At 41.7% G+C, this 17,680-nt stretch overlaps 1 protein-coding gene across 1 annotated transcript; it reads right to left on the reverse strand.

Annotated features, from left to right (window-relative positions):
• Positions 1 to 1,532: 1,532 nt before the first annotated feature.
• Positions 1,533 to 5,396, reverse strand: Mup4 (major urinary protein 4). The gene is made up of 7 exons (NM_008648.2): positions 5,239 to 5,396; positions 4,768 to 4,901; positions 3,925 to 3,998; positions 3,219 to 3,329; positions 2,785 to 2,886; positions 2,574 to 2,619; positions 1,533 to 1,786 (listed from the first exon to the last, which is right to left on the reverse strand). Exons 1-6 carry the CDS (start codon positions 5,326 to 5,328, stop codon positions 2,594 to 2,596), a joined length of 537 nt encoding a protein of 178 aa, NP_032674.1. The 5' UTR covers positions 5,329 to 5,396; the 3' UTR covers positions 1,533 to 1,786; positions 2,574 to 2,593.
• Positions 5,397 to 17,680: the final 12,284 nt, after the last annotated feature.

Consider the following 17,680-nt stretch of genomic DNA (forward strand, 5'->3'; position numbering starts at 1 on the left):
AGCTAACTCTACAATTGGTAAAGAAGTAGCTGTCACTGATTTTAGCCAGAGGACAGACACCATTTTAGATTGCAAAATGATCTTGTGTTTGCAATCTCAGGATGATGGTGCCTAATGTTGATATTTTGTTAGGCTATTTATTCCCGATAAGACATTCTGGCCAACCATGAGCATCAAGCCAGCTTTTTCAAGTGGAAACTCCTAGATCAAGCTGTTAGGCCAGTCTTTAGGTGTCAGCAGTTGCTTTGATCTTTAGAATGGTTGGTCCTGTCACTTCTGCAGCTACAGATAGTTGTCTTCTTGGTGGATGTCATGTAAGGGTGGGGATCTTTCCTCAAAATCACTCTGCTTCAGGCCTTGTTCCTCTGAGGCTGCATGGTCATGTGACATCCTTGGGCTTTTGTGACAGTTGTCCCCAACCCTCTATGCTCCCTTAGCTGTAATCTACTCCCAGATCACAAAGCATTGTAAAGTTCTACTGTATCAACCCTCACCTCTTCCCTGCCTCCTTTCTTTACAAAGGGATTGTTTTGTCTGAGGTTTCAAATTCCTTCCTTGGCTTTGAATGTTTTCACTATTTCACATCTCATTTCTACAAAGAGTTTGGTGTTGAAAGTGAGAGGATTTAGAGTGAACTCAAGCTGTCATTTTCACCTGGGAGTAACCAAAGATTTTCTGTACCTTTTTATGGGTTGTAGTCTTTTGAGGTATTGTAGCATTGCCAAGCCTTTTCTATCTTAATCAGAGTCCTTGTTTGGAACTGTTAGTTAGCTATATAAGGATTTCCAATGATAGCTTAGTGTGTGTGTGTGTGTGTGTGTGTGTGTGTGTGTGTGTGTATATATATATATATATATATATATATATATATATATATATATTTCTTAAATTTTTGCCAACACTAAAAATGAAAAGCTGGGCATAGTATTCCATGGATTTAGTTGAAGCCACTTAAGAGGCTTTGGTCAGAGAATGACTTGGACCCAACCATCAGGGCAGTTGTGGGGAGGGAGGTATTTCATCATAATTTCTTGGGTTTCTCAATAATGTTTTGCCATCTTTTAGCAAACTACAGCAAGAACTCGTTTCATGTGTCCTGAGTTGAACCAATTTAATCTCTTGATCTAGAGGCCAGAGTATGGTATGGGGAGTTAGATAACTTTTTCTCTGTATCCAATGGGACTCTAAAAAGCTCCTTCACCATACCCCACCTCTTCTGCATGTCCTGAAATATGTTGAGCAGGCATAGCCTTAGAAATATGTGTCTCTCCTATGCTTTGTTGGAAAAGAGACTATGGATGGAGGAATCATGCAGCAAGTGTCATGCTCCTGCAGTCTTCATAAAGCACTAAAGCAGGAGAGCTAAAGAGCAGGCAGTACTCATCAGGGCTTGGGATTGCTGCAGGGGAGGCAAAATCCTGAAACTCAGGTTACATTTGGGGCCATAAGGAATGATCTTGGGTACAGGACTCAGGAGGTCCCCTCATCCACTCACTGTCAGTCCCACATTTTTCTAGACACAGAGACATATATTTAAGTGCAAGTGTAATCATTTATTGAACAGGAAGAGGAAGCAATTCTTGGAGAATTGTCATGGGTATGTCAAAGAGAAATTTAAAGAAAGTCTTTGATTCTTGATGAGTTATCCTAGGTAACATGCTGGAGAGACCAGGATTGCACTTCTCTGTGAGACAGGATGGAAAGCAGATCACAGAACTTGTCACCCAATGCTGTATCGATCGGAAGAGAGGATGCTGGAGTCCTGGTGAGAAGTCTCCACTCAACACTGTGCATGCCAGGAAGAAAGAATACAGAAACTCATTAAGTACTTCTTGAATTGACTTCGGGACAGAGAGACATTCTATTATATAGAACAAAGGGGATAAAGAAATGGATCTTCCCTTGCAATCTAACTGGAATTATTTGCCAGAACACAGGGAAGAAAGTCAGAAGAAATGTCCGTAACAGAAGATCTGAGGCTTGTTTCCATAACCTTTGTCATAAGAAGCTCCAATGAATGTTAGAATAATGTAGAATAATGATAAAAGCCTTGGCTACTTTTAAAGACTTCACACATTATATGAGTGAACTCTTGGACTAGATGAGAAGGGAGGGCCAGAGGAGTCTGCTCTCCAGATTGGTTGAGAAGTGGTGATCAGGTACATCCACTCCCAGGTAAGAAGCCAATGTTGTACAGAGTTCAGATTAAGATGTTATTATCTCGAGTGGGATGGAGGGGGACCACAGACACTGAAGAGCAGCTATATCACAGCCGGCTATTCTGTTTGTTAATGTCATTGAACCCATTGATGAACTTTTTTTATACAACCATACAGCAACTATGTAAAACTCAAATCCTTGTTTTCTTGCCTAAGTGCTTGGATAATTTTACTTCAAAGTTCAAAGTAGGATTAGATCACTAATCCATATAATTCAAAGCCAATTTTCAAGGTTTCCTCAAAGATTACTTATCAAACTAATTTTATTGTAATTTGGGCCTACAACGCTAATACTTTCGGAAGGGCCTCTCCATGACCACCAACCCCTCTTTTCACCCATTGAAGATTGCCCACCTGGAGGCTCAGGCCATTCTTCATTCTCGGGCCTTGAGGCAGCGATCTGTAGTGTGAGAACAAGAACATGTTCAGGTACCAGGTCCACTTTATTTTCGCCAGAGAAAGGATAGGACTCTCCAGTGCTCAACAAATGACTGGTATCCAACTGGGTTTGTTTCCTCTATTATAAAATATTCAGGATGAGAAAAATAAATGAATCCTGACTTACTGGTTTTGGTTAAGTCAATGATATTTTCTTTAATGATTCCATGCTCCTCACAAAGTTTTACAAACTTTTCCTTGATGTCTGAATTCAAATCTGCTTTTCGGCCTGTGAGAAGAGCAACAGTGAGCTGTATTATGTATATTGACCACAGCCTGAATGAGGGGACAGGGGCTTCCCCATAAGGATGTGAAAATGGTTGGCAACATGATTGACAGGCATGGGTGTGATCTATTCTGGATTTGGCATCCATAGAATATCCTTCTGTCACACTGAGAGATTTCAGAGTGCTTCCATCACTATGCTTGAGGGATGATGGAGGTGAGCATCAATCTTCAGGAGGTGAGAAAGAGGCAGGATAAAGCTGGGAAGACCATAAAGCTAGAGGTTCTTTCTTCTTTTCCCACCCCAAGATCAGTGTCTGTGTGAAAATACTTTACCATAGAGCTCCATCAGCTGGAAGGTTTTCCCATCCTTTTCGTTAATGAGATGAAACATAATATAATTATCATAGTCTGTCTTAAGTATAGTAAATGTATTGAATCCATCATCTGTGGAGAAAATGGAACACAGCTCAGAAATTCTTTGTTCTGCAGGAAATGATGGATACCCCTTTTTTGTTTTACCCCAAACATCAAATCATTAAAATACATATCCTGGAAGAGATGGGTGAAGTGTCTGAGCCTTTCTGTCTGTAGCTTTCTGAACTTCAAGAAGTAACTCCTAAGAAAAGAGATTCTGAGGGGTCCAGACCACTAGTGAACAGGCAGCCACAAGAGCACCACTCTCTCATCCTTTCCTAGGCTTACCTACCTCCCTCAACTGCTTCAAGTAACATGTTTCTATCTTTCATAGGTTTGCTGTATCAAATATCTGTTGCTACACCCTGAGTGATGTGCACCAGTGCTAGCAACCAGGCAGCATCAGATAGATTCCATCTCCCCATACTTATCCCACTTTCCGGCCACAGGATGTTAGCTATTAGATGGTGCCCATTTGACTAGTAGGTGCAAGTTCCTGAGTTCAAACTCCATCAAAACACACACACACACACACACACACACACACACACACACACAGACACTAAAGGTATTAAGGTTTACTAATCATCTAGTGGATACATATATAGACATTTTATATACTCACACATCACAGAATATTCACCAGCCTTCTCTGTTTTGTCAGCAACCAAAAATATTTCAGAGCACTCTCCATCTATACTGTAAAACAGAGTGAGCTGATGTGTAAGAGATTTTGATCTGGATGGCTTCTTGAACCACTACACTATACATATCTCCAGTTTCTGATTCCATTTAACTTTTGAATATTTTTGTAAAATTAGCAATAGGCTTTTATTTATGTTATTTCCTTTATATCAGATGCTTTAACAATCACAAATTTGCCGATTATTTAAAAAAAAGAAAACATCAATCACTTCTCATCCTTATTACAACTGCAAGTACTTCCAAGTTTCACCACTGCTGTGCTTCAGTCAGTGGTGTAGATTATCAGCCATATAGCCACCATCTGCCTTAAATTATCACTCTGTAATGGAGCCTGATGTGGCTCCCAGATCCTCAGAGGAGAATTATTACTATCATCTTTACTGCAGGAAAACGCAAGTAGAAAGGGGTTGATTTTTTGGCTAACAACTAGTAATAAAAATTTAATTCATGATCACATGATCTTAACTTGTGATATACTGTCTCATTAATGTGGTTTCAGAAGTATCTCTGATCTTCCTTATTGAACTTTAGTGAATTAACACCTGTCACCCCAACTCTTGTCTCTGACTTTTGAAAAAACCCTGGTTATAAGATCTTGGTTCTGTGTCACATGGAGCATTCTATTTTTGGATACAGACCCAGTATGTGTGTGCACATGTGCATACTGAGAGACATCACTCCCCGCAATCCCATGTGTGTTTGTAGGTGTGAGACCATGCCAGGTTTTCATTTCCTCTTTCTCAGCTAGGAGCATCTCACTTACACAGTATGGAATTTAAAAGCTAAGGAATTCTCCAAGACATGGATGTGCTCCACAAAAACTCTCATGCTGCCATGTTCTTCTATCTTTTCTCTTTTGTCAGAGGCCAGGAGAATAGAAAACCATTCCCCATTAATCTGTAATAGATAAAGCAAATGGTTAAGGGAGAAGGAGCAGGGATACCACATGCATGTTTCCACTTGAACTCCAGCCTATGCATTAGGGTCTGAGCATACACAAGGGTAGATCTCATGCCAGTTGTCACAATACTTAGCATACTGTCCCTGCCTCTCAGTGAGAAAAGAGGCCCCCAAACATTGTTAGATCTGAATAGCTGGTCTTACTTCAAGGTCTGGAGCCATTCATTTGTCTAATAGATTGGGGCACCATACCCATCCCCTCAAAGGACCCACTTGGCTTCAAGAGTTTCCCAAAGCACATTCTGAGTCAGAATCTAATATTCAGTGATCATACCTTTTCTACATTTAAGTTCTGTCCCTTGGAAGTAGCTTCTTCTGCATGAATACAGACTAGGGTCAGTCCCAAACACAGCAGCAGCTTCATTTTGGTAGGGAGTAGAATTGTCTGTCTGTCAGGACCACGTCCTTCTGGTGATGGTGCCTACACTCCACTCCCCAGCTCCTTTGCTTGTCTTTATATATGCTCTGGGTTCAGTGTTTTTTTTTTTTTTCTTCCCGTATGGGTCTGCTCTACCTCTGTCAGGCTTTGTGGAACGTTTTCTCATTTATTGATGAGAGGCCAAGGATTGTTCCTGACCTTTTCAAACTTGGTAATCTCATCACCTATGGATTGATTTAGTAGTCTTACATTTCTCAAAACATATTCTCAAGAAAACAGTGGGTGTTCAAGAGAGCTGACATCTGGAACTAGATGCACCTTTGGATCTGGCTTGGAATCAGAAAGCCAGTTTTGGAGGGTGTGGGAACTGAACTGGAGGGTCAAACATGTAGAGAATCTTTGGTTAAGACTTGAGTGTGGAAGAAGTTGAGTTACTCAATTTTTGCAAAAGATTCATTTATATTTCATGTGTATGAGCATTGGTTTTGCGTGTGTACCTAAGTACCATGCACAGGCCTGGTGCAGTGGAGGTCAGAAGAAGGAGTCAGATTTTTTAAAACTTGTTTTTGCTGAGGGCCCAGGTTCAAATACCGGCACTCACATGGCATCCCAAAACTGACTCTATCTTCAGTAACAGGAAACCATATACTTTCTTTTGATCCCTGTTGCCTCCTGTACACATGTGGTGCAAATAAACTCATTCAGGCACATACACATAAAAATAGTAAATCTTAATTTAAAAAAGTCTTCCAAGAAAAGTCTTCCAAGGCTAAGCTTATGGCTGTCTAAAAGGCTTCAACATTTACACTGATAGCACTAACCTCAGAATCCAAACTGTTGTCAGTGACCAGGTTGTATCAACTGTTTACTTTTGAGAATGCTGGACTTCAACTGACTGGACATAATCTGGAATTAGAAACATGAACTAGTGTTTGATGTGGGGAAATAAAGAATTAAAGAAGGAGGCAAGTACTCAATATACTTTATTTCAACTTTGTATCAGCTTTATATGGTATGCACTATTTTATTCTTCTTGCCATAGTATTAGTTAAGACTCAGAACGATTATGTAACTGTATAAGGTCATATAGTCGCATGATTTCTACTTGGACCTCCATCAGAAAATATGACTTTGAACAATACTTGTATTTTTCATTAATGATGAGATTATGTCCAGTCAGTTGAAATCCAATGTTCTCGAATGGTAAACAGTCAATGTGAGAACTTAGATTTAAACACAAGACTCTCTAACTGGGAAGCCTTTGTTCTTATTGACTCTACTACTCAGGTCAGGATGTTTTTACCATGAAGGAGGGATGGTTAAATAAGAGAAAGAGGAATAAACAGTTCTGTAGAGCTCCAGACATGTGGGACTGGCTACTAGCAAAGAAACTATACATGTTTTTTTTTTTTTTTTTTTTTTTAATATAGAGGAGTTGGTGTGGCCTGAGGCTGAATGAGGCAAGACAATGGTCTCTGACGTGGTCTACAAGCTTTTGGTGGATGCTCTACTAGGGGATTATCATGTTCTTCCCTCCTCTTACTTTTCCTCCTCCTCTACCTCCTCCTTCTCCTCTTCATACTCTCTTTCTTTTTTGGTTGATTTTGGTGTCTGCACACATGTGTACATGCTTGTGCCTTTGCTAGTATATGCAGAAGTCAGCACAGGAAACCAATTGTCTCCCTCTCTTTTTACTTCATCCCCTTGAGAAAGAGTCTCCCTCTGAGTTTGGGAATTAGTGTGTTTCAGATAGGCTGGCTGGCCACTAAGTCCCAGCAATCCTCTGTTTTGTCTGGCCAGTAGATCACAACCTGGGTTCTAGCCTGGAAAGGCATTTTGGAAACCTGGAAGAGAAGAGGGGCTGGGCTGCGCGAGATAAGGGAGGAACCAAGACAAAGCTCTCTGCTCAAGGTTTAATTTTTACTATTTCGGCACTCAGTTATAAAGGAAGGGGGAGGGGCCCAATTCCCGCCAAATAATTTTGGGGTCCAGTAGCAGGGTGATCACGTGATGGCTTTGGAACAGCAAAGTGGCAGGTTCCAGCAGTAGGCGTGGCAGAAAGATTGAGTGGAAAGCTCCACCCCTGAGCAAGCAGGTTTCAGGCTAGGGGAGGGGAGACTACATCTCTTCCCTGTTGTTAATAAAAATAAAAAGAAAAAAGAAAAGGTTGGCCTGAGGCAAAAAATTAATCTATGCTCAATAGTTCTGCCTGAATTCTTAGGGCTAAAGAAAAAACCTGTCTCCGTGGGATTCCCTAACTTTTCTATGGTAAACTGTATCTGGCTAAAACTGTCCTTTCTATCCTAGTAAACAACTAACAGAAAAGCCCTAAGCAGTAGGCTCTGACTTTATAATGTTAATTAGTGCTGAATAGGTAACTACAATCCTCCATTCTCCACCATCTACCCAGTGCTGGGGTCAAAACCAGACATGACCAGCTTTTTTTTTATTAAAGATTTATTTATTATTATATCTAAGTACACTGTAGTTGTCTTCAGATGCACCAGAAGATGATGTCATATCTCATTACAGATGCTTGTGAGCCACCATGTGGTTGCTGGGATTTGAATTTAGGACCTTCAAAAGCACGGCATTCTGTGCTCTTAACCACTGAGCCATTTCTCTAGCCCCATGACTGCCTTTTCAATGTGAGCTGAGCTGGACTTGAGTTTACACTGAGCTTCTGAATGGTCTTAGTTCTGTGGCAATCCTCCTGCTCCAGCCTCCTGAATACTGGGATTATGGGTGGTAGCACCTCATCTGGCTATGGATTATTGCTTTTCTAGTAATGAACTAGACGTTGCTTCTACAGCAGAAAGCAACAATGAGTCCCTTCTACTCCTGACTTCAGCTCAGGCACCTTCCTTGTCACTAAGCATGTTCACACTCATTAGCATGTGTAGACTGTTTATGTGACTGAAAACCTGAAGTAGTCAAGAAATGACTAGACAAAGTGTGTGGGTAAGGAGTTTACAAGTAACCAACTAAGAGCCCAGTTGTAACTAGCTAGCATTTCTGAAACTGACTCATAGGAAAATGATTTAATCACCTTGACCTGTTTCTCACTCTCAACTAATTGAACAAATAACTCATTCAGAAAGCCTGTGGACACAATCAAGGCACTTATATGATGCCAGGGTGTATTTGGGGCCAAGAACATCAGTGAAAACAGGCTTATATGATTCCAGTCCCAGAGAAGAAATATTCTGTAGTCTCTCTAGGAGCCAGAGTGAGAGTACATACTGCTGACTCTGGCTCAACATCAGTTCTGAAACACCTGCTGTGTCAGTGTCAGTGTCTGACCCCTGCCATCCCCCACCCCCAGCATTGAGCTGGCTGAACAAGCCTGCATACTGGAGTCATGCTTCTTGCTTCAATACAATTATACCTTCCTGTCAGACAACTGAGAACTGCCCACCTGCTGAGCTGCTGAAGAGCCTACTTTGCAACTCAATCTAACTGAAAGAAGCAACAGAACCCAGCCAAAACAAAGGGATAGGTCCTTGGGTTTTCCCATTAGTATTCAGTGCCTTACATTAAAGATTGAGCCTTGATCAGAGAACTTTGTCTTGGCTTGTTATTTTTCTTGCTGCCCTTCCTATCCATTCCTAGTTTTCCTTTCATGAGCCCAGTAACCCGTGGCTGCTGTTGGCTACAGTTGGCACTGGAATAAGAGACCTGAATATGGAAAGACCGACTGAGGACACTGTCTTGGTGGGGCTCCACAGAAAACAGAATGTGGTATCCTGTATGGTAAGCAATATACAGCATTAATGTTAGCACTATAAGTTTTATCGTTTGAAGGCTGTTGATTGCAAGGGTGAAAAAAGGATATAGACTAGATTGAGTAAGAGTTGTCCCAAAACTGATATCAGTTAGGGGTTGACAGTGGAAAATGGGACTGGAAAATCCTAACAGGCATTTGTCCACAGTCAAGAAGAGTATTTTATTATTAAAATAATAAAGTAAAGTAAAATAAAATAAAATGAATAAAATATACACACAAAAGGGAGATGCTAGATATACAAATGACATAAGAGAGAGAGAGAGAGAGAGAGAGAGAGAGAGAGAGAGAGAGAGAGAGAGAGAGAGAAGGAAGATAGATTTTAGAGCTCTCCAAGGGACAGAAGGACATCAGGAGATGTCCTGCTTTCTGGTCCCAACAGGAGACATCCTTAGTTCTGGTTACATCAAGTTTTCTACCCTCTCTGTATTGTGTTTGGTGCACCAATCTGTCCACATGTCAACTCATGTCTGTTTTTATTTCAGTGTCTGAATGACTGTTGATATATGTTTCATGTTGAAAAGAAAAAAATGGTTAAAACTTTATCTGCTGGCTATCCATCTCTTCATTCAGTCTCAGTTGCACAGTGGTGGCTGATTTAAGTTGCCCTGCACCCTTAGGCAGGAGTCAAGTGCAGCAGGAGAGGCACTGCTGAAAAGCTGTTTTTTAGAGATGTCAGCAGCATCTTAGTTCTAAGGCAAATAAGCTGATTGTGTGTGTGTGCTTTTTTTTTTTTCCTAAAAAAATCTCTGCAATTGTGATTTTCGGGTGCAGCAAATGATAAAGTGCTTTTTCTCTTGAAAAGTAAAAATTCTTTGATTGGTATAAATGTATTAAATTCGTGTAGCTGCTTCATTTGGTTTCTGATTGTTTTTTTTTTTCTTCCATTTTTATTAGGTATTTAGCTCATTTACATTTCCAATGCTATACCAAAAGTCCCCCATACCCACCCACCTCCACTCCCCTACCCACCCACTCCCCCTTTTTGGCCCTGGCGTTCCCCTGTACTGGGGCACATAAAGTTTGCAAGTCCAATGGGCCTCTCATTCCAGTGATGGCCGACTAGGCCATCTTTTGATACATATGCAGCTAGAGACAAGAGCTCCGGGGTACTGCTTAGTTCATATTGTTGTTCCACCTATAGGTTTGCAGTTCCCTTTAGTTCCTTGGGTGCTTTCTCTAGTTCCTCCATTGGGGGCCCTGTGGTCCATCCAATAGCTGACTGTGAGCATCCACTTCTGTGTTTGCTAGGCCCTGGCATAGTCTCACAAGAGACAGCTATATCTGGGTCCTTTCAGCAAAATCTTGCTAGTGTATGCAATGGTGTCAGCGTTTGGAAGCTGATCATGGGATGGATCTCTGGATATGGCAATCACTAGATGGTCCATCCTTTCGTCACACTTCCAAATTTTGTCTCTGTAACTCCTTCCATGGGTGTTTTGTTTCCTATTCTAAGAAGGGGCAAAGTGTCCACACTTTGGTCTTCATTCTCTTGAGTTTAATGTTTTTAGCAAATTATATCTTATATCTTGGGTATCCTAAGTTTCTGGGCTAATATCCACTTATCAGTGAGTACATATTGTGAGAGTTCTTTTGTGATTGGGTTACCTCACTCAGGATGATGCCCTCCAGGTCCATCCATTTGGCTAGGGATTTCATAAATTCATTCTTTTTAATAGCTGAGTAGTACTCCATTGCGTAAATGTACCACATTTTCTGTATCCATTCCTCTGTTGAGGGGCATCTGGGTTCTTTCCAGCTTCTGGCAATTATAAATAAGGCTGCTATGAACATAGTGGAGCATGTGTTCTTCTTACCGGTTGGGGCATCTTCTGGATATATGCCCAGAAGAGGTATTGCTGGATCTTCCGGTAGTACTATGTCCAATTTTCTGAGGAACCGCCAGACTGATTTCCAGAGTGGTTGTACAAGCTTGCAATCCCACCAACAATGCAGGAGTGTTTCTCTTTCTCCACATCCTTGCCAGCATCTGCTGTCACCTGAATTTTTGATCTTAGCCATTCTGACTGGTGTGAGGTGAAATCTCAGGGTTGTTTTGATTTGCATTTCCCTGATGATTAAGGATGTTGAACATTTTTTCAGGTGCTTCTCTGCCATTCGGTATTCTCCGGGTGAGAAATCTTTGTTCAGTTCTGAGCCCCATTTTTTAATGGGGTTATTTGCTTTTATGGAGTCTACCTTCTTGAGTTCTTTATATATATTGGATATTAGTCCCCTGTCCGATTTGGGATAGGTAAAGATCCTTTCCCAATCTGTTGGTGGTCTTTTTGTCTTATTGACGGTATCTTTTGCCTTGCAGAAGCTTTGCAATTTTATGAGGTCCCATTTATCGATTCTCTATCTTACAGCACAAGCCATTGCTATTCTATTCAAGAATTTTTCCCCTGTACCCATATCTTCGAGGCTTTCCCCTACTTTCTCCTCTATAAGTTTCAGTGTCTCTGGTTTTATGTGGAGATCCTTAATCCACTTAGATTTGACCTCAGTACAAGGAGATAGTACTGGATCAATTCGCATTCTTCTAAGTGATAACCGCCAGTTGTGCCAGCACCATTTGTTGAAAATGCTGTCTTTTTTCCACTGGATGGTTTTAGCTCCCTTGTCAAAGATCAAGTGACCATAGGTGTGTGGATTCATCTCTGGGTCTTCTATTCTGTTCCATTGGTCTACTTGTCTGTCACTATACCAGTACCATGCAGTTTTTATCACAATTGCTCTGTAGTACATCTTTAGGTCGGGCATGGTGATTCCACCAGAGGTTCTTTTATCCTTGAGAAGAGTTTTTGCTATCCTAGGCTTTTTGTTATTCCAGATGAATCTGCCGATTGCCCTTTCTAATTCGTTGAAGAATTGAGTTGGAATTTTGATGGGGATTGCATTGAATCTGTAGATTGCTTTTGGCAAGATAGCCATTTTTACTATATTGATCCTGCCGATCCATGAGCATGGGAGATCTTTCCATCTTCTGAGATCTTCTTTAATTTCTTTCTTCAGAGATTTGAAGTTTTTATCATACAGATCTTTCACTTCCTTAGTTAGAGTCACGCCTAGGTATTTTATATTATTTGTGGCTATTGAGAAGGGTGTTGTTTCCCTAATTTCTTTCTCAGCCTGTTTGTCCTTTGTGTACAGAAAGGCCATTGACTTGTTTGAGTTAATTTTATATCCAGCTACTTCACTGAAGCTGTTTATCAGGCTTAGGAGTTCTCTGGTGGAATTTTTATGGCCATGTATATATACTATCATATCATCTGCAAAAAGTGATAATTTGACTTCTTCCTTTCCAATTTGTATCCCCTTGATCTCCTTTTGTTGTCTAATTGCTCTGGCTAGGACTTCAAGTACAATGTTTAATAGGTAGGGAGAGAGTGGACAGCCTTGTCTAGTCCCTGATTTTAGTGGGATTGCTTCAAGCTTCTCACCATTTACTTTGATGCTGGCTACTGGTTTGCTGTAGATTGCTTTTATCGTGTTTAGGTATGGGCCTTGAATTCCTGATCTTTCCAAGACTTTTATCATGAATGGGTGTTGGATTTTGTCAAATGCTTTCTCAGCATCTAACGAGATGATCATGTGGTTTTTGTCTTTGAGTTTGTTTATATAATGGATTACATTGATGGATTTCCGTATATTGAACCATCCCTGCATCCCTGGGATGAAACCTACTTGGTCAGGATGGATGATTGTTTTGATGTGTTCTTGGATTCGGTTAGCAAGAACTTTATTGCGGATTTTTGCATCAATATTTATAAGGGATATTGGTCTGAAGTTCTCTATCTTTGTGGGGTCTTTTTGTGGTTTAGGTATCAGAGTAGTTGTGGCTTCATAGAATGAGTTGGGTAGAGTACCTTCTGTTTCTATTTTGTGGAATAGTTTGTGAAGAACTGGAATTAGATCTTCTTTGAAGGTCTGATAGAACTCTGCACTAAACCCATCTGGTCCTGGGCTTTTTTTGGTTGGGAGACTATTAATGACTGCTTCTATTTCTTTGGGGGATATCAAGCTGTTTAGATCATTAACCTGATCTTGATTCAACTTTGGTACCTGGTATCTCTCTAGAAACTTCTCCATTTCATCCAGGTTCTCCAGTTTTGTTGAGTATAGCCTTTTGTAGAAGGATCTGATGGTGTTTTGGATTTCTTTGGGATCTGTTGTTATGTCTCCCTTTTCATTTCTGATTTTGTTAATTAGAATGCTTTCCCTGTGCCCTCTAGTGAGTCTGGCTAAGGGTTTATCTATCTTGTTGATTTTCTCAAAGAACCAGCTCCTCGATTGGTGATTTTCTGAATAGTTCTTCTTGTTTCCACTTGGTTCATTTCGCCCCTGAGTTTGATTATTTCCTGCCGTCTACTCCTCTTGGGTGAATTTGCTTCCTTTTCTTCTAGACCTTTTAGGTGTGTTGTCAAGCTGCTAATGTATGCTCTCTCTAGTTTCTTTTTGGAGGCACTCAGAGCTATGAGTTTTCCTCTTAGAAATGCTTTCATTGTGTCCCATAAGTTTGGGTATGAAGTGGCTTCATTTTCATTGAACTCTAAGAAGTCCTTAATTTCTTTCTTTATTCCTTCCTTGACCAAGGTATCATTGAGAAGAGTGTTGTTCAGTTTCCACGTGAATGTTGGCTTTCTATTATTTATTTTGTTATTGAAGATCAGCTTTAGTGCATGGTGATCTGATAGGATGCATGGGACAATTTCAATATTTTTGATTCTGTTGAGGCCTATTTTGTGACCTATTATGTGCTCAATTTTGGAGAAGGTACCATGAGGTGCTGAGAAGAAGATATATCCTTTTGTTTTAGGATAAAATGTTCTGTAGATATCTGTCAGATCCATTTGTTTCATAACATCTTTTAGTTTCACTGTGTCCCTGTTTAGTTTCTGTTTCCATGATCTGTCCATTGGTGAAAGTGGTGTGTTGAAGTCTCCCACTATTATTGTGTGAGGTGCAATGTGTGCTTTGAGCTTTACTAAAGTTTCTTTAATGAACGTGGCTGCCCTTGTATTTGGAGTGTAGATATTCAGAATTGAGAGTTCCTCTTGGAGGATTTTACCTTTGATGAGAATGAAGTGTCCCTCCTTGTCTTTTTTGATGACTTTGGGTTGGAAGTCAATCTTATCAGATATTAGGATGGCTACTCCAGCTTGTTTCTTCATACCATTTGCTTGGAAAATTGTTTTCCAGCCTTTCATTCTGAGGTAGTGTCTATCTTTTTCTCTGAGATGAGTTTCCTGTAAGCAGCAAAATGTAGGGTCTTGTTTGTGTAGCCAGTTTGTTAGTCTATGTCTTTTTATTGGGGAGTTGAGACCATTGATATTAAGAGATATTAAGGAAAAGTAATTGTTGCTTCCTGTTATTTTTGTTGTTAAAGTTGGCATTCTGTTCTTGTGGCTGTCTTCTTTTAGGTTTGTTGAGGGATTACCTTCTTTTTTTTTGTAGGGCGTTGTTCCCGTTCTTGTATTGTTTTTTTTTCTTTTATTATCCTTTGAAGGGCTGGATTCGTGGAGAGATAATGCGTGAATTTGGTTTTGCTGTGGAATACTTTGGTTTCTCCATCTATGGTAATTGAGAGTTTGGCTGGGTATAGTAGCCTGGGCTGGCATTTGTGTTCTCTTAGTGTTTGTATAACATCTGTCCAGGCTCTTCTGGCTTTCATAGTCTCTGGTGAAAAATCTGGTGTAATTCTGATAGGCTTGCCTTTATATGTTACTTGACCTTTTTCCCTTACTGCTTTTAGTATTCTATCTTTATTTAGTGCATTTGTTGTTCTGATTATTATGTGTCAGGGGGAATTTCTTTTCTGGTCCAGTCTATTTGGAGTTCTGTAGGCTTCTTGTATGTTCATGGGCATCTCTTTCTTTAGATTTGGGAAGTTTTCTTCAATAATTTTGTTGAAGATGTTTGCTGGTCCTTTGAGTTGAAAATCTTCATTCTCATCAATTCCTATTATCCGTAGGTTTGGTCTCATTGTGTCCTGAATTTCCTGGATATTTTGAGTTAGGATCTTTTTCATTTTCCATTTTCTTTGATTGTTGTGCCGATGTTCTCTATGGAATCTTCTGCACCTGAGATTCTCTCTTCCATCTCTTGTATTGTGTTGCTGATGCTTGAATCTATGGTTCCAGATTTCTTTCCTAGGGTTTCTATCTCCAGTGTTGCCTCACTTTGAGTTTTCTTTATTGTGTCTACTTCCCTTTTTAGGTCTAGTATGGTTTTGTTCATTTCCATCACCTGTTTGTATGTTTTTTCCTCTTTTTCTGTAAGGACTTCTACCTGTTTGATAGTATTTTCCTGTTTTTATTTAAGGACTTGTAACTCTTTAGCAGTGTTCTCCTGTATTTCTTTAAGTGAGTTATTAAAGTCCTTCTTGATGTCCTCTACTATCATCATGAGATATACTTTTAAATCTGGGTCTAGGTTTTTGGGTGTGTTGGGGTGCCCTGGACTGGGCGAAGTGGGAGTGCTGGGTTCTGATGATGGTGAGTGGTCTTGGTTCCTGTTAGTAAGATTCCTACGTTTACCTTTCGCCATCTGGTAATCTCTGGAGTTAGTTGTTATAGTTGACTCTGTTTAGAGATTGTTATTCTGGTGATTCTGTTACCGTCTATCAGCAGACCTGGGAGACAGATTCTCTCCTCTGAGTTTCAGTGCTCAGAGCACTCTCTGCTGGCAAGCTCTCTTACAGGGAAGGTGCGCAGATATCTTGTGTTTGGACCTCCTCCTGGCCGAAGAAGAAGGCCCAAAACAGGACCTTTCTCAGAAGCTGTGTTGCTTTGGCAGGTCCCAGAAGCTGTCAGCTTCTGTGGTGCAGACTCTCACCTGTGCAGACTAAATTCCTAAGTTCGGCGGAGTCCCGGAACCAAGATGGCGCCTGCTGCTCCTGAGGCTGAGGCCTTCCGAGCCAGGCGGACACCTGTCCTCTGGTCTGGATGGTGGCCGGCTGTCTGCGGCCCGCAAAGGGTGCTGCCTCAGCGGCTCTGTGCCTCCCCCTGTCCCAGAAGCTGTCCGGTTCTGTGGCGTACCCTCTCACCTGTTCAGACTAATTTTCTAAGTTCAGCGGAGTTCTGGAACCAAGGTGGCAGCCGCTGCTCCTGAGGCTGAGGCCTCCTGATTGGTCTTAATGGTATAAATATACTCTTCATGTCTTGGACATAGAGTATTGTCTTATAAGTTATTGGGTATGATTTAAAAAGTGTAACACTGGTAACAAGAAAGTTAGCTTAAAACTGGTAACTCAGGGTTGTTGTCTTTTTAAACAACATGTGGCATGACCCGGCCCAGGAAAACAGGCCTCTAAAGATATTTCTAAATTGGGATAATATTTTATGTAATTCTTATTCAAGAAACAAGACTTATAAGAGAGAAGATTTCAAACAATGCCTCTTCAAAGAAGTATTAAAGGTACTCGAGTCCCGGGCTTCCTTGCCAGCAGAGTAGCCTGACACCCGCAAGGGCCCACACAGGATTCCCCACGGGATCCTAAGACCTCTGGTGAGTGGAACACAGCGCCGGCCCCAATCCAATCGCGCGGAACCCGAGACTGCGGTACATAGGGAAGCAGACTACCCGGGCCTGACCTGGGGCACAAGCCCCTTCTGCTCCACTCGAGCCCCGGGCTACCTTGCCAGCGGAGTAGCCTGACACCCACAAGGGCCCACACAGGATTCCCCACGGGATCCTAAGACCTCTGGTGAGTGGAACACAGCACCGGCCCCTATCCAATCGCGTGGAACCCGAGACTGCGGTACATAGGGAAGCAGACTACCCGGGCCTGACCTGGGGCACAAGCCCCTTCTGCTCCACTCGAGCCCCGGGCTACCTTGCCAGCGGAGTAGCCTGACACCCGCAAGGGCCCACACAGGATTCCCCACGGGATCCTAAGACCTCTGGTGAGTGGAACACAGCACCGGCCCCAATCCAATTGCGCGGAACCTGAGACTGCGGTACATAGGGAAGCAGACTACCCGGGCCTGACCTGGGGCACAAGCCCCTTCTGCTCCACTCGAGCCCCGGGCTACCTTGCCAGCGGAGTCGCCTGACACCCGCAAGGGCCCACACAGGATTCCACAAGGGATCCTAAGACCTCTAGTGAGTGGAACACAACTTCTGCCAGGTGTCCGGTTCGAACACCAGATATCTGGGTACCTTCCCTGCAAGAAGAGAGCTTTCCTGCAGAGAATTCTCTACCCACTGAAACTAAGGAGAGTGCTACACTCCCAGGTCTGCTTATAGAGGCTAACAGAGTCACCTGAAGAACAAGCTCTTAACAGAGACAACTATAACAGCTAGCTTCAGAGATTACCAGATGGCGAAAGGCAAACGTAAGAATCCTACTAACAGAAATCAAGACCACTCACCATCATCAGAACGCAGCACTCCCACCCCACCTAGTCCTGGGCACCCCAACACAACCGAAAATCTAGACCCAGATTTAAAAACATTTCTCATGATGATGATAGAGGACATCAAGAAGGACTTTCATAAGTCACTTAAAGAATTACAGGAGAGCACTGCTAAAGAGTTACAGGCCCTTAA

Source organism: Mus musculus, chromosome 4 (assembly GCF_000001635.26).
Source record: "Mus musculus strain C57BL/6J chromosome 4, GRCm38.p6 C57BL/6J".
Lineage (NCBI taxonomy): Eukaryota > Metazoa > Chordata > Mammalia > Rodentia > Muridae > Mus > Mus musculus.

What these genes read in the sequence shown, in the direction of transcription:
- Mup4 (NM_008648.2), bottom strand. Translation starts at nt 5,328, where the DNA reads ATGAAGCTGCTGCTGTGTTTGGGACTGACCCTAGTCTGTATTCATGCA. An exon ending in GCTTTTAAATTCCATACTGT is followed by an intron (nt 3,999 to 4,767) that starts GTAAGTGAGATG and finishes TCTGTTTTACAG; the next exon opens with TATAGATGGAGAGTGCTCTG. An exon ending in CCAGCTGATGGAGCTCTATG is followed by an intron (nt 2,887 to 3,218) that starts GTAAAGTATTTT and finishes CTCTTCTCACAG; the next exon opens with GCCGAAAAGCAGATTTGAAT.